Here is a 25033-nt window from a genome sequence, read left to right on the forward strand (position 1 = left end):
CCATTTTCATCTGCACTTCAGGTTCGGAGATCATATTGAAAATGTTTTAATCAAAAAGCAGTTTTGTGGGGGGTCCTCCAAAGTTTTCAAAAACTCTTTCATTAGCATTGATAGTTTAAAAGACATTAAACAACAGGATTTCAGTTTTCACTTGTAGATGGATACATTATCCTTCACTATTCAAAGCGCGGCGCTGTTCACTTAAAAAATAGCCATTTGTGGCCGCCATGACAGGGAGTCGTTTGAAGACGGGCAACATACAGCAGAACAGCTCCATGGTGCTGAACCCCTCGATAAATCGGTGCCCCCCGTTTCCGCGAGCATACATTGACGGATTCATGTTTTTATTTTTCAACAAACGATTGGATTGATATCAAAGCAGAAAAGGTGTACTCCATTCGGCACATTTTGCTGAAATTGACCTGCTTCAGCCGTGATTAAAAGAACAATGACGCGGACCGAGTTAACAATGCGGTCTCTTAAGAGGTACGTGGCGCTTGTGATTGCCTTTTCATTCGTTTTTCCTGTAAACTGTTCAGTGACACATTACTCGATACCCGAAGAAATGAAAGAAGGATCAGTTGTTGCAAATCTTGCTGCCGATCTGAGCTTGGATGTGAAAACACTGAATCGGAGAAAAATGCGTCTTGATCTAATTGCCAACAAAAAATATTTGGATGTGAACAAAGAGACTGGCGAACTCTATGTTGTAGAGAAAATAGACAGAGAATTTCTATGCACAAAAACGCTGACACAATGCTATTTGAAAATGGAAGTAACTCTTGAAAATCCTTTACGAATTTTTAACATCGAGCTGGAAATTTTGGACATCAACGACAACGCCCCACAATTTCGAAGAGATGCCATACATCTAGACATATCTGAGTCAACACCAACGGGGGAGAGATTCTCCTTAAGCAACGCCGTTGACCCGGATGTTGAAGCAATACAGTTAAAACTTATTTCATAAGTGAAACTGAACATTTTACTATCGAAATTCAAACTGGGAGAGATGGGTCAAAGTTTGCCGATTTGATATTAAAAGAGCATTAGATCGAGAGCAGCAGGCTGTCCATAATTTAATTCTCACAGCTGTAGATGGAGGAACACCTGCTCGGTCTGGAACTGCAAGTGTTATTGTTCGTGTTTTAGACACAAATGACAATGCACCTACATTTGACAAAGTTAATTATAACATAAAAATAATGGAAAATTCTCCCATAGGGAGCCTTGTCATTCATCTGAATGCCACAGATTTAGATGAGGGATCAAATTCTGATGTAACATACTCATACAGTTTATATACATCAGAGAAAACACAAGAAACATTTCACCTGAATCCTTCCACTGGTGAAATCACTGTTAAAGGCATGCTGAATTATGAAGATTTCAAGATTTATGACATGGAAGTGATAGCTACAGACAAAGGAGCCAACAGTTTGTCAGGACAATGTACCATAAAGATTCTGGTGGAAGACATGAATGACAACCACCCAGAAATATCGATTAAGTCATTCCAGAGTCCAGTCAATGAAAACATCGAGTTAGACACAGTGATAGCTGTGGTTAGTGTGAGTGATAAAGACTCAGGGGACAATGGAGTGGTTGATCTTCATATCCCAGATAACATGCCGTTCAAACTGAGGGAGTCCTCTGATAACTATTATGAATTAGTGGTGTCAGAGCCCTTAGACCGTGAGAAGGTTCCAGAATATGACATCACTTTCACTGTGACAGACAGAGGGTCTCCTCCTTTATCTGACAATGAGACGATGACCTTAGAGCTGCTGGATGTCAACGACAACGTCCCACAGTTCCCTCAGTCATTTTATACTATACGTGTCATGGAGAATAACGCACCTGGAGCCCTGCTCAGCTCGCTCACTGCCTTTGACCCTGACCTCCATGAAAACCAGTATCTGGTTTATTTCATCATCGATAAGGAGATAGCCAACACTTCAATGTCAATGCTGTTCTCCATCAACACAGAGAACGGAAATCTTTACTCACTCAAAACGATTGACTATGAGATCGAGAAGGACTTTCTCCACATCGAGGCCAGAGACTCTGGCTCTCCTCCACTCAGCAGCAACGGTGCACATCATCATCGTGGACCAGAACGACAACGCTCCGGTCATCGTGTCACCGTGGCGTGCGCGCATGGCTCGGTGGTGGAGGAGAAGATCCCAGGTCCACTGACAAAGGCTCTCTGGTTGCCAAGGTGATCGCCTTGGACACAGACTCGGTGCACAACTCTCGGATCACATACCAGTTCCTGCAGGTGACTGACGCCACCTTGTTCAGTCTGGACCAGTACAACGGAGAGATCCGGACCATGAGGATGTTCAGCTACATAGATCCACGCGACACCAGAGACTGGTGGTTGTTGCCAAGGACAACGGGAGCTCTGTCTGCCACAGTCACCATCAAGCTGGCCACAGTGGAGACTGCTGTCAAGGCCTACTCTGACATGACTGAGGTGCCTCTGGAATCGACATCTTCTCTGACCTCAACCTGTACCTGGTCATCGGTCTGGGCTCTGTGTCATTTCTCCTGCTCATCACCATCTTGGTCACCATCGTGCTCAAGTGTCAGAAAAGCAAGCCCAGCAAAGCGGCTCCTCCCTGCAGGAACAGTGTGATCAGTGAGAGGAACTCCACCATCGCAGACTCCACTCTGGTCTCCAACGATGCCTACTGGTACAGTCTGTTTCTAGCAGAGACCAGGAAAGGAAAGCTGGTGGTCAGGCAGCCTGTGCCAAAGGGCTCCAGATACATCGTGTCCAGCATCCCGAGAGGAACAGGACTCACTGACACCAGTGACTCAGCAGCATCCACTCTGCAGGTAAGTGATACACATCTGTTGATGGCTCTGTCCCTCGTGAGTAATGATCAAGTCCACTCCTTACTGATAACAGTTGTCATGTTCATTTTTTCCACGTCAAAACGTAAGAATCAGAATACAGAAAAAGAAAAACTTATTTCAGGCCCTTATGTTCACCTCCTAGAGTACACACGCTTCAACAGGTAGAACATTAGAATCAACTTGATGAATGATATCCTTTAATTCAATGACAGTCAATCCAGACTTTAATCTTATAGCTGTTTAAATATATCAGTTATTCGGTGAATAATAAATATTTTTCTCTTTTTTGTTGTATTTGTGTTTCTGCATATTACTTTTGAGCATAAAAAGGTATATATGTGATATACGACAGTTTGATATTTAATTCCGGTTAAGGGACGAATCTCCTGCAGTTATTAGCTATTCACAATTGACTATTCAGGAGTTTATCATGTTTTGCATTGCCTTTACGCACAGACGGTAGTGCGTAAAGCCTCCAAACTAAAGAAAAAAACAAAACAAAAACAAAAACAACTGAACTAAATTTCAATTAAAATCTTTAGTAAAAACAAGTCTAAAAAAAGAATACTTATGACAGGCGGAAAAGAATATTAAACTCCCTATACAGGGGTTATTCACCACTGATAATCTGATGAATTATTGTAACACATGGATAAACCTACGCCAATCTTAGATGCAGAGATTTTTAATTTGTTAAAGATTTTTAATTTCATGACATTTAAATGTTATTCAATCTTTGGATATTATCAAAACTTAAGATTCAATTAGTTTTGTTTTTCCGCTTTCTGTAATCAGGCTAAATTAAAAAATAAAATTAAAAAAAATTACACGTTTTCTTTTATACATGGCACATTGACACTAAATGGGTACCAATTGGAGATCTAAAGCAATATTTGTATTATCACAAACGAAAAGTTATGCTTCTTCGTGTTTCGCATTACTTTTTTGCACTTAAAGTCGTAAATAAAGGTCGTCACACAGAAAGACAAAAATAACTCAAACTTACTCTCGATATTTACGTCCCGTGAGAAATATTGTATAAAAACCCAAATGAGTCAACATCTTCCACCCTAAAGCTAAGAGAAAACCTAAATTATCCATGTAACTCTCATATATACTCAATATGTATATATTCTGTTCAGCCATACATAGACGCTCCAGTCATTGCTTTCACAAGACTTGGGTCTATGTCATAGTGCAGTGCTTGAGATTGTGACTGTGCACCTTTAAATATAGTTAAAATAATTATCCCTATTTTTTCCAAACTTCTTAAATGTCCATTAAATTTTCAAAAAACATTTAACACAGAAACATGACATATATAAAGTCTTCATACTTGTAGTTATCAAATAATAAAACTGACATTAACACGGCAGCCTAAATAATCAAATTTAACATTCAATGCAGTTTAAGAGGAACTTTCTCGTATTTTTTAGTGTCTGTTTTAGTTTTGGACAGTGATTTGGCAAGACTTCAATCCGTGTAAGGATCAGCCATGATGCATCTGTATTTGCTGCATGTAGCAGAATTACCGGAGGTTATATTGAATGACGGGATGACTTCGATCTATACTGACATGTAGGTAATACGCGTGGAAATGACTTTGATTTATGTCTGTGAAATAGCGCAAAAATTGGTGCGTAAAAGTCACAAAAGAGGGAAAGTGCTTTGAAGGCAGATGCGTTGTAGTGATTGTTTGAAAAAGGACATGAGTAATTTGAATATACATAGTTTATACATCTAAATTCTTTAAAATAGAATTGAAAAAAAATAAAAAAAGTGGCAATACGTGAAAGGTAAAGGTACAAGAAACGTCGTCATCAGAGAGGTGACTAAGACACAACTAACACATTTTGAAAAAAAAAAAAATCGTATATTTTCTCAACATTATTCGAGCCTATACACAATTCATCTTCAACAACAAAATCATTACATCCAAGAAATTCTACAGGATGCAAAGGCAACAGAAGGACAATTCATGTCGCTGTTCTCCACAAAAACGCACTTAGTGATGAGATCACCATTCTCACGAAATCTCATTGGAGGGTGGAAAGGCAGACATAATACTCGCAATCTTAGCTCATATGAGTACAAAGAGACGTTCGCATGGAAACCTTGGTGACTTTAATCGTTTAAGGAAAACAAGGGCTTTGTTCAGAACAATAGATCAAACTTTCAAGGGATTAAATTCTGTTCAGCTCCAATGGCAGGCCATATTCGTCAGCTTTTCCTCAGAGGGTATGTTTCCGGATTTCTCTTTCTTTCTGCCATCATGAACACGGTATTCTCCGTCACTCATTATTCTGTTCCTGAAGAAATGGAGGAAGGCTCTATCGTCGCTAATTTGGCAACTGACCTGGGACTAGATGTGAAGACGCTCAAAGGAAGAAAAATGCGGCTTGACGTTGTGGGTAATAAAAAATACCTCGACATCAATAAGGACACTGGAGAGCTGTTTATTTTGGAAAGGATTGACCGAGAGTTTTTGTGTGCCATTAAGACAACTGAATCATGCTTTCTACGGTTAGACGCTGCAATTGAAAATCCAATACGAATGTTCAATATCGAGGTTGAAATCACGGACATCAATGACAACGCTCCTCATTTTCGAAGGGGGACGATGCATCTGGACATTTCTGAGTCCAGCCCTGTTGGAGAAAGATTCTCACTGAATAACGCTGCAGACCCGGATGTTGGAGCAAATTCAGTGAAAAACTACCACCTGAGCTCGAGTGATCATTTCTCCATTGAGATTCAAACTGGAAGAGACGGGACAAAGTTCGCTGATTTAGTGTTGAAAAAAGCTTTAGACAGAGAGAAGCAGGCTGTTCATAATCTCATTCTCACTGCTGTGGACGGGGGAGTTCCCACGCGCACAGGTACAGCCAGCATCATTGTTCGCGTGCTCGATGTGAACGACAACGCCCCTTCATTTGACAAAGACAAATACGTGGTAGAGGTGATGGAAAACTCTCCAATTGGCAGCCTAGTTATTAAACTGAACGCCACTGATTTAGATGAGGGGTCTAACTCTGATATCATTTATTCATATAGTTTATACACATCAGAGAGGACGCAACAGATGTTTAATCTTAATCCAGAAAATGGTGAAATTAGAGTGAGAGAGATGATCAACTATGAAGACTTTAAGCTTTATGACATGGAAGTTATTGTCAGTGATAAGGGGCCAACCTCCTTATCAGGACAGTGTAAACTGACAATACAGGTGACTGACATGAATGATAACCATCCAGAAATATCCATCAAATCATTTCAGAGTCCAATCAAAGAGAACGAACCCATAGACACAGTGATAGCTGTGGTTAGTGTGAGTGATAAAGACTCAGGGGACAATGGAGTGGTTGATCTTCATATCCCAGATAACATGCCGTTCAAACTGAGGGAGTCCTCTGATAACTATTATGAATTAGTGGTGTCAGAGCCCTTAGACCGTGAGAAGGTTCCAGAATATGACATCACTTTCACTGTGACAGACAGAGGGTCTCCTCCTTTATCTGACAATGAGACGATGACCTTAGAGCTGCTGGATGTCAACGACAACGTCCCACAGTTCCCTCAGTCATTTTATACTATACGTGTCATGGAGAATAACGCACCTGGAGCCCTGCTCAGCTCGCTCACTGCCTTTGACCCTGACCTCCATGAAAACCAGTATCTGGTTTATTTCATCATCGAGAAGGAGATAGCCAACACCTCCATGTCCATGCTGTTCTCCATCAACCCAGAGAACGGAAATCTTTACGCACTCAAAACGTTTGACTATGAGATCGAGAAGGACTTTCTCTTCCACATCGAGGCCAGAGACTCTGGCTCTCCTCCACTCAGCAGCAACGTCACGGTGCACATCATCATCGTGGACCAAAACGACAACGCTCCGGTCATCGTGTCACCGTGGCGCGCGCACGGCTCGGTGGTGGAGGAGAAGATCCCCAGGTCCACTGACAAAGGCTCTCTGGTTGCCAAGGTGATCGCCTTGGACACAGACTCTGTGCACAACTCTCGAATCACATACCAGTTCCTGCAGGTGACTGACGCCACCTTGTTCAGTCTGGACCAGTACAACGGAGAGATCCGGACCATGAGGATGTTCAGCTACAGAGATCCACGACACCAGAGACTAGTGGTTGTTGCCAAGGACAACGGGGAGCCCGCTCTGTCTGCCACAGTCACCATCAAGCTGGCCACAGTGGAGACTGCTGTGAAGGCCTACTCTGACATGACTGAGGTGCCTCTGGAGTACGACATCTTCTCTGACCTCAACCTGTACCTGGTCATCGGTCTGGGCTCCGTGTCATTTCTCCTGCTCATCACCATCTTGGTCACCATCGTGCTCAAGTGTCAGAAAAGCAAGCCCAGCAAAGCGGCTCCTCCCTGCAGGAACAGTGTGATCAGTGAGAGGAACTCCACCATCGCAGACTCCACTCTGGTCTCCAACGATGCCTACTGGTACAGTCTGTTTCTAGCAGAGACCAGGAAAGGAAAGCTGGTGGTCAGACAGCCTGTGCCAAAGGGCTCCAGATACATCGTGTCCAGCATCCCGAGAGGAACAGGACTCACTGACACCAGTGACTCAGCAGCATCCACTCTGCAGGTAAGTGATACACATCTGTTGATGGCTCTGTCCCTTGTGATTCATTTTCAAGTCCAACCCTTCATGATGACGTTAGTCATGAACGTTTTTTATTCGCATCAAAAAGTCAGAATCGGAATACTAAAAACACAGAAAAACAACGTAATTAAGGTCTTAATGATATCAACTTCCTAAAGTAAACACGCTTAAACAGACAGAATGTTATTATCAACGTGCATATTTATATCCTTCAATTTAGTTACAGGAAATCCTCACTTCAATCTTACACCTGTTCCATTCTATCAATAAATCTAGTAAATAGTCTTTTTGTTTTTTTTTTAATTTATAGATTTGTTGAGGGTTATTCGCATTTTTACATAAAAAATAGACATAATAAGGTACTTTTCTTGACACAATACACTTTAATATTTTATTCAGATCAAGGGAGGATCTACGGCAGTTATTGGGCATTAACAATTGACCATTTAGGATTTTATCATGTTAGACACTGCTTTTACGCATAGACGGTCGTGCGTAAATGTCGTCAAACAAAAAGGAAAATAAGTAAATCCAAATATACTCTTATTAGAAACCATGAACAGAACTACCGAAAACTTCTAGAAGTAAAATTAACATACACGTATACTTATTTCGGATGTAAACAACTATTAAACTTCAAATATAATCCGTGATTCATCAGTAACAATCTGATCAATAATGTTAACAAATTGCCAAACTTACTAAAATTTTGATCCAACAATTTTTATCCTATCTTAAAGATTCTTAATATTATTAACTCTAAATGTCATCGTAATCGTCGGATATTATTACAATTTAAAATTCAACTGCTGTTGCTATTCCAGGTCCCGTATTTATTCCTAATGACACCGTAAAATTCCATCGACACATTGACACTTCTAGTCCATGAGGTACAAAGTTAAGCTCTATAGCAGTAATTGCTTGTGAGCAAACGAATGGTTGTGATTCCTCCTGTTATGCATTACTTTCACGCACAAACCGCGTGCGTAACAGTCGCCAAGCACAAAGAGAAAAACCTCATAGCCTACATACCTTTGACGGTTACATTACCTGATTAATGTTGTACACAAACCAAACCGACTCAGCAGCTTCCACCCTGAAGGTTCGAGAAAACCTAAAATATCCACGTGATAGGCTCATATATCCTCTAAATATGCCTTTTCTATTCAGCCATACATAAATATTCCAGTCATTGCTTCCACAAAACTCGTGGACCTTGACGTTGCAAAGTCTGAGATTGTGGTCCTGGTTCTTTTCATGTAATTAAAATAAAATTCCTAATTTTTTCCAAATTTCTAAAATGACCTAGTACTTTTGAATATATCTAACAAGGACACATTGCAGGGATAGTCTTCATACTTTTAGTTTTCAAGCAATAAAACCAGCTAACTGATGTTAACACAATTTAAGATGTAAACAATAAAATAAAATAAAATAAAATAAAATTCGACGCAGTTTAAGAGCAACATTTGCGTATTTCCTAGACTCGGTTTTACTTGGGACGGTTATTTGGCAAGGTTTTTATCCGATAAAGGATCGGCCATGACGCATCTGTGTGTACTACATATAGCAACGTTACCTGAGATATACGGAATGATGCCATGACTTCAGTTTATACTAACATATACGAAAAACGCATGAAACGACTTTGATTTATGATACTGAAACAGCGCCAAAATCTGTTCTTAAAAGTCAGAAAACAGGGAAAGTACTATGATATTAAATGCGCTATCGTGATAGCTTGAATAAGGACATGCATAATCTGAATATATATAATGTTAATACATCTGAAAACTTTTTAAAGAATTGAAACAAACATGCAAAGTGACAACACTTAAAAGGTCATAGTACAAAAAAAAATCCTCAACAGAGGTAACTAAGACACAGCTTGCGCATGTGTGGCAAAAACAAACCAAACAGTTGTATTTTTTGTAACATTATTCACGTTTATACCTAATTCATCTTCCACTACGAAATAATTACATCCCCGAAACTCTACAGGATGCAAAGGTATCCAAAGGACAACTCATGTCGCTGTTCTCCACAAAAACACTCCTAGTGATGAGGTCATCATTCTCACGATATCTCATTGGAGACTAGAAGACCAGACATATTAGTCGCAATCTTATCATACACGGGTACGAAGAGACGTTCAATTGAAAACCTTGGTGACGCCAATCTTTTAAGGAAAACAACGGGTTTATTCTCAACAATCCATCAAACTTTCAAGGGATTAAAATCTATTCAGCTCACATGGCAGTGACTACTCCTCAACTCCCCCTCAAAGGGTATGTTTCCGGATTTATCTTTCTTTCTGCCATCATTAACACGGTATTCTCCGTCACGCATTATTCTGTTCCTGAAGAAATGGAGGAAGGCTCTATCGTTGCTAATTTAGCAACAGACCTGGGACTAGATGTGAAGACGCTCAAAGGAAGGAAAATGCGTGTTGACGTCGTGGGTAATAAAAAATACCTCGACATCAATAAAGATACAGGAGAGCTGTTTATTTTGGAAAGGATTGATCGGGAGTTTTTATGTCCCTTAAAAACAACTACATATTGCTTTCTAAAACTGGACGCTACAATTGAAAATCCAATTCGAATGTTTAATATTGAAGTGGAAATTATGGACATCAATGACAACGCTCCTCATTTTCGAAGAGGGACGATGCATCTGGACATTTCTGAGTCCAGCCCTGTTGGAGAAAGATTCTCACTGAATAACGCTGCAGACCCGGATGTTGGAGCAAATTCAGTGAAAAACTACCACCTGAGCTCGAGTGATCATTTCTCCATTGAGATTCAGACAGGGAGGGATGGATCAAAGTTCGCTGATTTAGTGTTGGCAAAAGCTTTAGACAGAGAGAAGCAGGCTGTTCATAATCTCATTCTCACTGCTGTGGACGGTGGAGTTCCCACGCGCACAGGTACAGCCAGCATCATTGTCCGCGTGCTCGATGTGAACGACAACGCCCCTTCATTTGACAAAGACAAATACGTGGTAGAGGTGATGGAAAACTCTCCAATTGGCAGCCTAGTTATCAAACTGAACGCTACTGATTTAGATGAGGGGTCTAACTCTGATATCATTTATTCATATAGTTTATACACATCAGAGAGGACGCAACAGATGTTTAATCTTAATCCAGAAAATGGTGAAATTAGAGTGAGAGAGATGATCAACTATGAAGACTTTAAGCTTTATGACATGGAAGTTATTGCCAGTGATAAGGGGCCAAACTCCTTATCAGGACAGTGTAAAATGACAATACAGGTGACTGACATGAATGATAACCATCCAGAAATATCCATCAAATCATTTCAGAGTCCAATCAAAGAGAATGAACCCATAGACACAGTGATAGCTGTGGTGAGTGTGAGTGATAAAGACTCAGGGGACAATGGAGTGGTTGATCTTCATATCCCAGATAACATGCCGTTCAAACTGAGGGAGTCCTCTGATAACTATTATGAATTAGTGGTGTCAGAGCCCTTAGACCGTGAGAAGGTTCCAGAATATGACATCACTTTCACTGTGACAGACAGAGGGTCTCCTCCTTTATCTGACAATGAGACGATGACCTTAGAGCTGCTGGATGTCAACGACAACATCCCACAGTTCCCTCAGTCATTTTATACTATACGTGTCATGGAGAATAACGCACCTGGAGCCCTGCTCAGCTCTCTCACTGCCTTTGACCCTGACCTCCATGAAAACCAGTATCTGGTTTATTTCATCATCGAGAAGGAGATAGCCAACACCTCCATGTCCATGCTGTTCTCCATCAACCCAGAGAACGGAAATCTTTACGCACTCAAAACTTTTGACTATGAGATCGAGAAGGACTTTCTCTTCCACATCGAGGCCAGAGACTCTGGCTCTCCTCCACTCAGCAGCAACGTCACGGTGCACATCATCATCGTGGACCAAAACGACAACGCTCCGGTCATCGTGTCACCGTGGCGCGCGCACGGCTCGGTGGTGGAGGAGAAGATCCCCAGGTCCACTGACAAAGGCTCTCTGGTTGCCAAGGTGATCGCCTTGGACACAGACTCTGTGCACAACTCTCGGATCACATACCAGTTCCTGCAGGTGACTGACGCCACCTTGTTCAGTCTGGACCAGTACAACGGAGAGATCCGGACCATGAGGATGTTCAGCTACAGAGATCCGCGACACCAGAGACTGGTGGTTGTTGCCAAGGACAACGGGGAGCCCGCTCTGTCTGCCACAGTCACCATCAAGCTGGCCACAGTGGAGACTGCTGTGAAAGCCTACTCTGACATGACTGAGGTGCCTCTGGAGTACGACATCTTCTCTGATCTCAACCTGTACCTGGTCATCGGTCTGGGCTCCGTGTCATTTCTCCTGCTCATCACCATCTTGGTCACCATCGTGCTCAAGTGTCAGAAAAGCAAGCCCAGCAAAGCGGCTCCTCCCTGCAGGAACAGTGTGATCAGTGAGAGGAACTCCACCATCGCAGACTCCACTCTGGTCTCCAACGATGCCTACTGGTACAGTCTGTTTCTAGCAGAGACCAGGAAAGGAAAGCTGGTGGTCAGACAGCCTGTGCCAAAGGGCTCCAGATACATCGTGTCCAGTATCCCGAGAGGAACAGGACTCACTGACACCAGTGACTCAGCAGCATCCACTCTGCAGGTATGAGAAACATCTGTTTAACATCTGCTGAATACAGCGTCCCTCATAAGTAATCATCAACTCCACTGAATGATCATGTTATCCATGAAGTTCTTCTCGTGTCAAGCCTTTTGAATCTGATCGGGCCTTTTGACTTATTTCAGCCATAATAATACCTACTTCATTTATAATAATAATAATATGCAAACTTCCAGGAAACCAAAGTCAACATGTGGATAAACACTCTTAAAAATCTTTCAGCTGTAGCAGAGTTTTTACACAATTTTTAAATTTAAAGTTATTTAACAATTTTCCATAAATCCTTCTACAATTAAACTACTCTTATTTTCATTTTTTGCATGCAGTCTGAATAAAACATTGCATCATATTTGATCCGTGACACATCCTTAGTGAAATAAGTTCAAAGTAAAGATCTACAGTACTAACTGGCCATACACAAACGAATTGTTGTGGTGTCATCCTGTTTGGCATAACTGTTATGTATTGACGGCCATGTGGACAAGTCAGCCAAACACAAGGGAAACAATGATAAATTCATAACTACTCCAGGTGTTTAACCCTTTAAAGCCTGAAAACACAAATTATAGCTAGAAAAAAAATATATTTTTTTGGAACTGAAAAGTTTATTTCACTTTCCTCTGAGCACCCAAAAAAAACAAAAAAAAAATCCATAAAATCTAACATATATTTTGATACAGTAGGTGTTCTGGGTAACTGATAATCCACTTGCGGGGATTTTTTTTTTTTACCATTTTTCAGAATGTATTCATAAGTTGTTTTTAGTAATTCATGATCATATTGATTAGATGGAGGTATCATAAAAGAATGTATCAAATATGATACAACAGGCGTTAAGGGGTTAAATCTGAAACGCACTAAACACTGTCGTGATTGAGTGTCATCCACTCTGCAGCTATGACAAACACATCAATTTAATACCTGCTGAACATAGTTCAAAATAATCAACCATCAACTTCAGTCATGTATCAGTCCAACTTCTTTCTTTATATGACAAAAGTTCGGAGAGGGACTCTCTTTTTAATAATAATACGCAGAACGAATTATCAACCACCTCGTATTAAGCATTATCAAGGAGTAAAAATGCAATTATAAACATTAACAATTTGTTCAATCTCCTCAAACTAGGTGGCGAAAAATGATTTTATAACTACCCGTGTGTTTTTATGGAATGTAACACGTTACTTTTCAAATAATCAATATTCTTTTCAATTCAATTATTTAACTATTTGAGTTAATGTCTCCTTATACTGAGTAAGTACTAAAATGCAGTAAGTTAAACGTGGTATTTTGTTATCGGGCTAAGGGAAAGCTCTTCAGCAGTTATGACTCACAAACAATGAATATTTAGGATTTCATCGCACTTGGCGGTACTTTTACGCACAGACTGCAGTGCGTAAAAGTCACAAATCAAAGGGGAAAAATTGAAACATACATTACTTATTTATAATCCACGAAAAGAGCTGTAAAAGGGTACTTACAGCTTTTAAATACTGTTAATAAACTATAATGGAATAAGTATTTATTTGTTATTTCCTGAATCCAACGAACCAAAGAGTTAACCAACGTTTAGAAGTCAAAGCTGACAACATCAGAAAAATCTATGCCTAACATTTATGATATGAAGCAAGTCCTTTACGGTTTTTATGTTTCTGGTCAGATTTCTTATATTTACAAAAAGTTGCACAGCCACCCACCCGTCTATACTTGTCGCTGCTCACCAAGAAAACTCACCGCTGATGAGGTCACCGCTCTCGAGGTCTTTCATTGGTGGGAGTGAAGTCAGACATTTTTATTTCAGATATCACTTTGGTCTAACCGTGAAAACAGCGCTTTCTTTCCAGATCCTTGCTTCGTTCGTTCATTAAACAAGAGGACGTTATATTTCAGTTTCAGCACCTTCAAGGTTTTGGAGACCGTTTCTTCAAGATGGCGCACCACACTCGATCACTGTGTTCCAGAGGGTACGTTTCCATATTTATTTGTCTTTCTGCCATCATGAACTCGGTATTCTCCGTCACTCATTATTCTGTTCCTGAAGAAATGGAGGAAGGCTCTGTCGTTGCTAATTTAGCAACAGACCTGGGACTAGACGTAAAAACCCTGAAGGGAAGGAAAATGCGTGTTGACGTTGTGGGTAATAAAAAATACCTCGATATCAACCAGGACACTGGGGAACTTTATATTTTCGAAAGGATTGACCGAGAGTTTTTATGTCCCTCAAAGAGCACTACATCATGTCTTCTACGATTAGACGCCATAATTGAAAATCCTGTTCGAATGTTCAATATCGAGGTTGAAATCACTGACATCAATGACAACGCTCCTCATTTTCGAAGAGGGACGATGCATCTGGACATTTCTGAGTCCAGCCCTGTTGGAGAAAGATTCTCACTGAATAACGCTGCAGACCCGGATGTTGGAGCAAATTCAGTGAAAAACTACCACCTGAGCTCGAGTGATCATTTCTCCATTGAGATTCAAACTGGAAGAGACGGGACAAAGTTCGCTGATTTAGTGTTGAAAAAAGCTTTAGACAGAGAGAAGCAGGCTGTTCATAATCTCATTCTCACTGCTGTGGACGGGGGAGTTCCCACGCGCACAGGTACAGCCAGCATCATTGTTCGCGTGCTCGATGTGAACGACAACGCCCCTTCATTTGACAAAGACAAATACGTGGTAGAGGTGATGGAAAACTCTCCAATTGGAAGCCTAGTTATTAAACTGAACGCTACTGATTTAGATGAGGGGTCTAACTCTGATATCATTTATTCATATAGTTTATACACATCAGAGAGAACGCAACAGATGTTTAATCTAAATCCAGAAAATGGTGAAATTAGAGTGAGAGAGATGATCAACTATGAAGACTTTAAGCTTTATGACATGGAAGTTATTGCCAGTGATAAGGGGCCAAACTTCTTATCTGGACAGTGTAAACTGACAATACAGGTGACTGACCATCCAGAAATATCCATCAAATCATTTCAGAGTCCAATCAAAGAGAATGAACCCATAGACACAGTGATAGCTGTGGTGAGTGTGAGTGATAAAGACTCAGGGGACAATGGAGTGGTTGATCTTCATATCCCAGATAACATGCCGTTCAAACTGAGGGAGTCCTCTGATAACTATTATGAATTAGTGGTGTCAGAGCCCTTAGACCGTGAGAAGGTTCCAGAATATGACATCACTTTCACTGTGACAGACAGAGGGTCTCCTCCTTTATCTGATAATGAGACGATGACCTTAGAGCTGCTGGATGTCAACGACAACATCCCACAGTTCCCTCAGTCATTTTATACTATACGTGTCATGGAGAATAACGCACCTGGAGCCCTGCTCAGCTCTCTCACTGCCTTTGATCCTGACCTCCATGAAAACCAGTATCTGGTTTATTTCATCATCGAGAAGGAGATAGCCAACACCTCCATGTCCATGCTGTTCTCCATCAACCCAGAGAACGGAAATCTTTACGCACTCAAAACGTTTGACTATGAGATCGAGAAGGACTTTCTCTTCCACATCGAGGCCAGAGACTCTGGCTCTCCTCCACTCAGCAGCAACGTCACGGTGCACATCATCATCGTGGACCAAAATGACAACGCTCCGGTCATCGTGTCACCATGGCGTGCGCACGGCTCTGTGGTGGAGGAGAAGATCCCCAGGTCCACTGACAAAGGCTCTCTGGTCGCCAAGGTGATCGCCTTGGACACAGACTCTGTGCACAACTCTCGGATCACATACCAGTTCCTGCAGGTGACTGACGCCACCTTGTTCAGTCTGGACCAGTACAACGGAGAGATCCGGACCATGAGGATGTTCAGCTACAGAGATCCGCGACACCAGAGACTGGTGGTTGTTGCCAAGGACAACGGGGAGCCCACTCTGTCTGCTACAGTCACCATCAAGCTGGCCACAGTGGAGACTGCTGTGAAAGCCTACTCTGACATGACTGAGGTGCCTCTGGAGTACGACATCTTCTCTGACCTCAACCTGTACCTGGTCATCGGTCTGGGCTCCGTGTCATTTCTCCTGCTCATCACCATCTTGGTCACCATCGTGCTCAAGTGTCAGAAAAGCAAGCCCAGCAAAGCGGCTCCTCCCTGCAGGAACAGTGTGATCAGTGAGAGGAACTCCACCATCGCAGACTCCACTCTGGTCTCCAACGATGCCTACTGGTACAGTCTGTTTCTAGCAGAGACCAGGAAAGGAAAGCTGGTGGTCAGACAGCCTGTGCCAAAGGGCTCCAGATACATCGTGTCCAGCATCCCGAGAGGAACAGGACTCACTGACACCAGTGACTCAGCAGCATCCACTCTGCAGGTAAGAGAAACACATCTGTTGAACATCTACTGAATACAGCATTCCTTATAAGTAATCATCAAGTCCTCTTCTAAATGATCATGTTATTTACGAACTTCTTTGCATGTCAAGCAGCTTGAATCTGATCGGCCCTTTTATTTATTTCAGACATAATTACTGACCTCCTTCAATTATGTCCAATAATCAGTGTCAACACGTGGATGAACACTCTTTACCTGAAGCTGCAGCAAGTTGATACAGTTTTATTCTCGTAAAAATTTTAAAATTTAAGGTAATTTAATAAATCTCAATAAGTCCTTTTTAAAATTCAACTTCTCTTATTTTTCTCTTTAGCATGCAGTTGGAATTAAACAAGGCATAATATTTGATGTTTGGCACATTTATTGTGAGAAAGTACAAAGTAAAAATCTACAGCACTAACTGGACATACACAAACGAAATGTTGTGGTTTCATCCCGTTTGGTCTAACTTTTACGCATGGACGGCCGTGCGTAAAAGTCGACAAACACGAAGGAACAAAGATAAGTTCCTAACAACTTAAGGTATTTACATCCATAACGCACTGTAAAAATATAGTCACTGTGTATCATCCACTCTGCAGGCACACGTCTATTCAACACCTGTTGAACACAGCTCTACGCAATCAACCACCAGGTTTAGTCATTTAGTCCAACTAATCAACAACATCGTATTTAGCATGATCACGGAGTGAAAATGTAATTATGAACATCAACAAGTGGCTCAATCCCCTCAGACTCGGTGACAGAAAAAAAGTGTCAAAACTTCCCGTGTGTTTTTATTGAATGTAACATGTCACTTGACAAATAATCAATATTTTTCAATACATTTATTGGAGTATTTCATTTAATGTGTCAGTTCAGGGAGTTAATACTAAAATGCAGTTATTTAAACACATGACCCTTTGATATCAGGTTAAGAGAAAGCTCTACACCAGTAATGAGTCATAAAGAAATTAATAATTAGAATTTCATCGCGTTTGGTACTACTTTTACGCACGGACAGCCGTGCGTAAAAGTAGTACCAAACAAAAGAGAAATTGATAAATTCAAACATAATCTAGTTACTTACAATCCACGGAGTGAGCTGTATACATGTACTTGCAGCTTCCAAATCACTGTAAACAAAATATCATGGAATCACAACATTCCAGTTATTTCCCAAATACGACGAGACACAAAGTTAATCAAAGTTTAGAAGTCAAAGTTCACAACATCAGCAAAATCTATGCCTAACATTCTATGATGTGAGACAAGCCCGCTTACACTTTTCATACGTTTGTAATTATATTTTTTTTATTTTACAAAAAATTGCACAGCCTCCCTCTAGGCTTTGGATACGGTTTCTTCACGATGGCGCACCACACTCGATCGGTGTTTGTCAGAGGGTACATTTCCCTATTTATTTGCCTTTTTGCCATAATGAACACGGCGTTATCCGTCACCCATTATTCAATTCCTGAAGAAATGGAAGAAGGCTCTCTCGTTGCTAATTTAGCAACAGACCTGGGACTAGACGTGAAGACACTGAAAGGAAGGAAAATGCGTGTCGATGTTGTGGGTAATAAAAAATACCTCGACATCAACAAAGACACTGGGGAGCTGTTTATTTTGGAAAGAATTGATCGGGAGCTCTTGTGTCCCTTGAAGACAACTACATCGTGCTTTTTAAGATTAGACGCTACAATTGAAAACCCTGTACGAATGTTTAATATTGAAGTGGAAATCACGGACATCAATGACAACGCTCCTCATTTTCGGAGAGGGACGATGCATTTGGACATTTCTGAGTCCAGCCCTGTTGGAGAAAGATTCTCGCTGAATAACGCTGCAGACCCGGATGTTGGAGCAAATTCAGTGAAAAACTACCACCTGAGCTCGAGTGATCATTTCTCCATTGAGATTCAGACAGGGAGGGATGGATCAAAGTTCGCTGATTTGATTCTGAAAAAAGCTTTAGACAGAGAGAAGCAGGCTGTTCATAATCTCATTCTCACTGCTGTGGACGGTGGAGTTCCCACGCGCACAGGTACAGCCAGCATCATTGTTCGTGTGCTCGACGTGAACGACAACGCCCCTTCATTTGACAAAGACAAATACGTGGTAGAGGTGATGGAAAACTCTCCAATTGGAAGCCTAGTTATTAAACTGAACGCTACTGATTTAGATGAGGGGTCTAACTCTGATATCATTTATTCATATAGTTTATACACATCAGAGAGAACGCAACAGATGTTTAATCTAAATCCAGAAAATGGTGAAATTAGAGTGAGAGAGATGATCAACTATGAAGACTTTAAGCTTTATGACATGGAAGTTATTGCCAGTGATAAGGGGCCAAACTTCTTATCTGGACAGTGTAAACTGACAATACAGGTGACTGACATGAATGACAACCATCCAGAAATATCCATCAAATCATTTCAGAGTCCAATCAAAGAGAATGAACCCATAGACACAGTGATAGCTGTGGTGAGTGTGAGTGATAAAGACTCAGGGGACAATGGAGTGGTTGATCTTCATATCCCAGATAACATGCCGTTCAAACTGAGGGAGTCCTCTGATAACTATTATGAATTAGTGGTGTCAGAGCCCTTAGACCGTGAGAAGGTTCCAGAATATGACATCACTTTCACTGTGACAGACAGAGGGTCTCCTCCTTTATCTGATAATGAGACGATGACCTTAGAGCTGCTGGATGTCAACGACAACATCCCACAGTTCCCTCAGTCATTTTATACTATACGTGTCATGGAGAATAACGCACCTGGAGCCCTGCTCAGCTCTCTCACTGCCTTTGATCCTGACCTCCATGAAAACCAGTATCTGGTTTATTTCATCATCGAGAAGGAGATAGCCAACACCTCCATGTCCATGCTGTTCTCCATCAACCCAGAGAACGGAAATCTTTACGCACTCAAAACGTTTGACTATGAGATCGAGAAGGACTTTCTCTTCCACATCGAGGCCAGAGACTCTGGCTCTCCTCCACTCAGCAGCAACGTCACGGTGCACATCATCATCGTGGACCAAAATGACAACGCTCCGGTCATCGTGTCACCATGGCGTGCGCACGGCTCTGTGGTGGAGGAGAAGATCCCCAGGTCCACTGACAAAGGCTCTCTGGTCGCCAAGGTGATCGCCTTGGACACAGACTCTGTGCACAACTCTCGGATCACATACCAGTTCCTGCAGGTGACTGACGCCACCTTGTTCAGTCTGGACCAGTACAACGGAGAGATCCGGACCATGAGGATGTTCAGCTACAGAGATCCGCGACACCAGAGACTGGTGGTTGTTGCCAAGGACAACGGGGAGCCCGCTCTGTCTGCTACAGTCACCATCAAGCTGGCCACAGTGGAGACTGCTGTCAAGGCCTACTCTGACATGACTGAGGTGCCTCTGGAGTACGACATCTTCTCTGACCTCAACCTGTACCTGGTCATCGGTCTGGGCTCCGTGTCATTTCTCCTGCTCATCACCATCTTGGTCACCATCGTGCTCAAGTGTCAGAAAAGCAAGCCCAGCAAAGCGGCTCCTCCCTGCAGGAACAGTGTGATCAGTGAGAGGAACTCCACCATCGCAGACTCCACTCTGGTCTCCAACGATGCCTACTGGTACAGTCTGTTTCTAGCAGAGACCAGGAAAGGAAAGCTGGTGGTCAGACAGCCTGTGCCAAAGGGCTCCAGATACATCGTGTCCAGCATCCCGAGAGGAACAGGACTCACTGACACCAGTGACTCAGCAGCATCCACTCTGCAGGTACAACAGATTGCTTACCATACTTCTTAAATATGTTTCCTACTTTATTTCTGTCAAAACAAACAAACAAACAAAAAACATCTAATAATGTTTAGACAGCTCAATCTACAGCTCTTTACAAATGACATTTTTGCCAACTCGAAGTCAGTTTTGCTTCAGGTAAGTATAATCAAAAATAGAGAAATAAAAATTCAGGAAAAATGTAACTTTTCTTCTTTTTGGTCTGAAGAAATTAATTAAAAATTGTATTATGTACCTTCTAATAACAAAAAAAACAATGTCTCAAATCAGTAGAAGCTGTATTTCTTTTAAAATACTTCAAATATCTGTTTTCTTTTTCACCGTTTAGGTTTCTAAAAATGAGGTTCAGTGTGCCACCTCCAAATCAAGCTTGCATGCCTTCAAGAGCCTAAAAATTTGTGTTTTTTAGCATTAAAAAACAAACATAAAGAAGTGACAAAAGGTTAAAGTTAGGCTTATGAAAGACTTGAAATAAAATAAGAAATCTAACTTCAAACAGTAAGCAACATATAATTTCTGAATTATGATTTTCAAAAACTCACCTTAGCTTTCCATAATATGCACTGTGGCAGTTTGCATTTAAGTTTTTTTTTCTGTTTTTGTTGTTGTTTCTTAACAGAGCAGTACTTGCATTTCTGAAATTATAATTGCACCAGACTTTGTCTGACATCAGTTTTAGGCCTACTTAACATCAGATTGGTTCTAACTTAACTGTCTAAATCACTGTAAATTAAAATGCATTCAACTCCAAAACAATAAATAAGTAGAGAATGAGTATTTCTGTTAAAACATAGAAAGTCTGGTCATGATTGTTCTCAAAAATTTGTAATCTTATAATATTCTTATCATCCTTGGCCTATTGTGCAGATACACATGCTCATGTGTATTGTTGTCTTCCAAACCAACAATTTTCAGCACATTCTACCTCTGCTACCTGTGTGGTGTGGGTTCTCTCTCACTCTCAGCAGATTGAGCACACAGTCTGCTGCAATGCAGAGTCACATGGTGGGACATCATTGTGCCTCTTGATTCAAGATGATACAATCATCCTTTGCTTGCTATCTATCTATCTATCTATCTATCTATCTATCTATCTATGGTAAGTATGCTGCTGGGTAAACGAACACTCAACTACCTGTAAAACTGTCTCTAACCTCTTTTTCCATAGAGAAGATTTAACAAGCTGCAGTCTGTGTTGTAAAAGTTCACCCTGTTTTTCAGCCCATGTTTAGTTTGCATTTTTTCAAAGATAACATTTTATTCATTGTTCGCTTTTCTGTCATCATAGGGCACATACACAAATAATATTCTTGTTTTTGCAATGACCTGACCATTAAATTGCTTGTTGTTGTTTTTTTCTCCCCACTCTAAAGTACCCTAAATGAGGGAAGTCCACTCTGCAGCTGGAGGTATGCAGGAGTTTAACTCCCCCGGCCCGGAAGCCCTTTATGAATGATATTACAGACTTTAGTGTTTTATTTGTTTTCTGTGTTTGTTTCATTATCAGTGGATTATTTTGTGTTGTTTGATATTTGGGGAAGGAGATTTTTTAAATTTGCAAAAGGGTCACTCAGCTGACATCACATGCAGTTACCAAATCTCCTGTTTTAACCTTTCCATGCCCAAATTTGGTTAATTAAAACTCATTAAACAGTTTAACTTTTAAGCCCTGCTAGAATGGGTCTAATAAAATACAGCTATAATAGTAATCAACACCACCAGTGTCAGTATTTTTGGATTTTGTCCCCTTGAACATGTTTTGAATATGGAGTAAATTATTTTAAATGCACTCAGGGGACTGAGATATTGTAATTATTACAACATTATTTTTATAAATCTGTCAATTCATAGACAGCTTTGCAGATGAATAAAGCTGAAGATTCAGAGGAAGAAGCATTAACACAGCACTGCCATTCTAGTGATTTATTTTGGTGAACAAAGTGAGAGTCAAGCATTGTCAGCTCCTGAGCCAAAACATGCCTCTTTTTAGCCAAACAAATGATACATTTTTAATACAAAATCAAAACATTAGCAAACCTCCCAGCCCGAAAGTCACACAGTTCTGTGTAATCCTTACTTTAACTCTTTGTCATCCGCTGGCTTTGCTTTGTTCACACCTGGCTTTTGCCATTAGTGTAGTTGTCAAAAAAGTATCCATGCTCTTAATCAAACCATCATGTTCTCAAAACAATCCTGTGCATGTGAAGGTTAATTTGTGTCCATCCCCTGCTGACCCATCACTAATAGATCAGAGAGGGTATGCTATTTTTAAATGTTAGTAGGTGGATTGTGCTGTTTTGTATGATTTGGTTGTTAAAATTGTAATTGAACTGAGTGTTACTGACTTCACAGAACGTCACTTTTGAATTTCCTGTCTGCTGTAGAGTGATTGTGACCTACTTCTTTGTGCAGGAGAGGCGCAAAGTGAAACCAGTCACCCAGTTACCTAGCAACCACTCTCCTCCGCATAATATAGGAGCATGGTATCCATTGATAAACCCTCCACCTCACCACTACATGTTCAAGGATCTGCCCAACCCCTCCACCCTCTCTGTCTTCTGCCTGAAGCCCCTTTCTGAGTGACAGACATCGAATGCATGACATACTTTGTTTGGAAAATTGCCCTGCTGTGCATCTTGACCAAGTGTTTCTTTTTTTCTGTCTCTTGCAGGCATCCACTACCAGCAGCAGCAGCTCCCAGTAGAGCCATGCCTCCAACTGTGTACCAGACGGGTGCCGATGAGAAATCTTCACAGAGGAAAGGAGAAGTCCCTGCTCATAACCCCCATGTCTGTCCAGCTATCTCTGACCCTCCTCATTTCTACCAATGTGCAGTTGTCATGCTGAAACACCAAATCGGACTATGGTGGCTAATCACAGACACGACCCTCCCCCTCTCTTTCCCTCCTTCTCCAAGCACATGGAAAGCCAATCAACAATGCCTCTCTGTCCATTCAGTATGCATGAAAAAACTGCATGGCTTCAACCACACCCCACCTTCATGTACACACATTTTAAGGGGAGCTACTCACAAAGAAGCAGACTGTACAAAAATGCACCAGTGGATATTCAAAGAAGCCTCAACAAGAATGGACACAGGAATGTTGAAATGCCTTTAAGAGACTGTTTTCCCTCTCTAAAAATGAAACGTGTTGGATATTACATTTTTAGCCTCTGTGCTTTGCGTTAACATTTAAGCTTTGATGTATACAAGTGAAACAGCACAAAATCTAAATGTCAAAAAAGCACCATGCAAAGATTTCAAGTATGAAATATAAGGGCCACAGTATTTTGTAAATGTGATAGCTCTGAGTTTTTCATTTTGTGCTTTTTGGGTGAGCTGGCCTGAGATAATGAATGAGTGGTATGGCATTTAGCTTAGGAGTATATCATACAGATAGCTGTGAGGCCTTTGGCTACATATACATATCTGCCTTCAGTTGTTTTTTGCATGGGTCAGTCAAAGTTTTCTGATAGCTTTATGTAACTCACAGTACTGAGCAATCCATTTCAACAGCAAGGTGGAAGCTTGAACTCTATTGGGACCACAATTATGTCTTACAAAAGCATTACTCTTAATCATAAACTTTGCAGAAAGGGTCTGTCATATCATACTTCTTTCCCAGTTTCAAGGAAAAAGGAAGAACGCAACAGGATAAGGACATTTATGTGGATTCAGAAAGTTAGTCAGCTTGAAATAAAAGTGTACAGTATGCTTCAGTGTTAGCTTTCTTGAACATTATTTGGAGAATTTGAGTCATGGGGACCAGAGTGGAAAAAGTGAAAACAGGATGTCTTTAGGAAATGATTGATAAATATCTCCTCATGACTGTTGTACATACTGAAACATAATCATGGGCTTTCTTTCATATTTATAGCCAAATTCTGGATGCTCCTTAAGTTCGCCATCTTCTGAGATTGTGTGACAACTCAGAAATGAACATGATGTCTTAATGTTTATACAGTTCTCCAAATGAAAGCTGTGCTTGTGTGTATATCTGACTACTGTAGGTACCTGCTTATGCAACACATAATTAGGGATACAGATATGAGTGTCATATATTTATACATCATATGTCTGTATCTTTAAACATGCCTTTCTTTCATTACTAATGCTGAATATTTTAAAGTGAACAAAAACAGTGTTACTCCTGTGCCATTGGACTTAAGAGCCAACCTCTGAGTGAACCTGTAAAATAGTTAGACAACATGTAGTAAAACTCTTAAGCACAGCTCACACTGTAATACTTGTATAAAGCTGTAATGGTTTATAGGCAAACATACAGTATACAGTCAGTGCTTTTGTACAATGATCATTTACAGTGCAGTATGTGGTGACTTGTGTAGTGTGAGCTAACTGTATGCTATGGTCTGGTCTGTATGATCTATTAAATATAAAACTTAAACAGAACACTGTATTTGTATTCCTCTTAAGTTTTGTGTCACATGCTAAAAAATCTTTGAATTTAAATTAGATTTAATGTGTTTGGTTAAAAAAGCAAATCAACAAATGACTCTGCCATCATAGAATAGTAATGTTGATATCCTAATAGATAAAATCAAGTCAAGCTACAGGTGTGATGTAACATTTAATGACCCTTTTCAGATTGTACATTTGGTTGCATAGACTTAATGTAAGTTGTTATGACAGTTTGAAAAGCATTCAGTCCCTTCCTAAAACTAATAATAGCCACTTAGAACACAAGTTCTATAGGATTTATCTTATTTTTTT

General features: G+C 40.8%; 1 protein-coding gene and 1 pseudogene across 1 annotated transcript; both read left to right on the forward strand.

Moving 5' to 3' along the window:
- Window positions 1-288: 288 nt before the first annotated feature.
- Window positions 289-3030, forward strand: LOC121516809 (annotated as a pseudogene).
- A 1971-nt stretch (window positions 3031-5001) lies between these two features.
- Window positions 5002-24706, forward strand: LOC121516104. Its single transcript, XM_041797209.1, has 6 exons — window positions 5002-7477; window positions 9683-12157; window positions 14402-16501; window positions 17103-17155; window positions 17838-20280; window positions 22973-24706. The coding sequence occupies exons 1-6, from the start codon at window positions 5069-5071 to the stop codon at window positions 23003-23005; spliced, it is 9513 nt and encodes a 3170-aa protein (XP_041653143.1). The 5' UTR covers window positions 5002-5068; the 3' UTR covers window positions 23006-24706.
- Window positions 24707-25033: the final 327 nt, after the last annotated feature.

Source organism: Cheilinus undulatus, linkage group 10 (assembly GCF_018320785.1).
Source record: "Cheilinus undulatus linkage group 10, ASM1832078v1, whole genome shotgun sequence".
NCBI classification, from domain to species: domain Eukaryota; kingdom Metazoa; phylum Chordata; class Actinopteri; order Labriformes; family Labridae; genus Cheilinus; species Cheilinus undulatus.

Bases quoted from the DNA above. Each gene is read 5' to 3' on its own strand.
- LOC121516104 (XM_041797209.1), top strand. From the start codon at position 5,069: ATGGCAGGCCATATTCGTCAGCTTTTCCTCAGAGGGTATGTTTCCGGA. The intron at 16,502-17,102 runs GTAAGAGAAACA...TCCACTCTGCAG, and splicing joins CAGCAGCATCCACTCTGCAG to GCACACGTCTATTCAACACC. The intron at 20,281-22,972 runs GTACAACAGATT...TGTCTCTTGCAG, and splicing joins CAGCAGCATCCACTCTGCAG to GCATCCACTACCAGCAGCAG.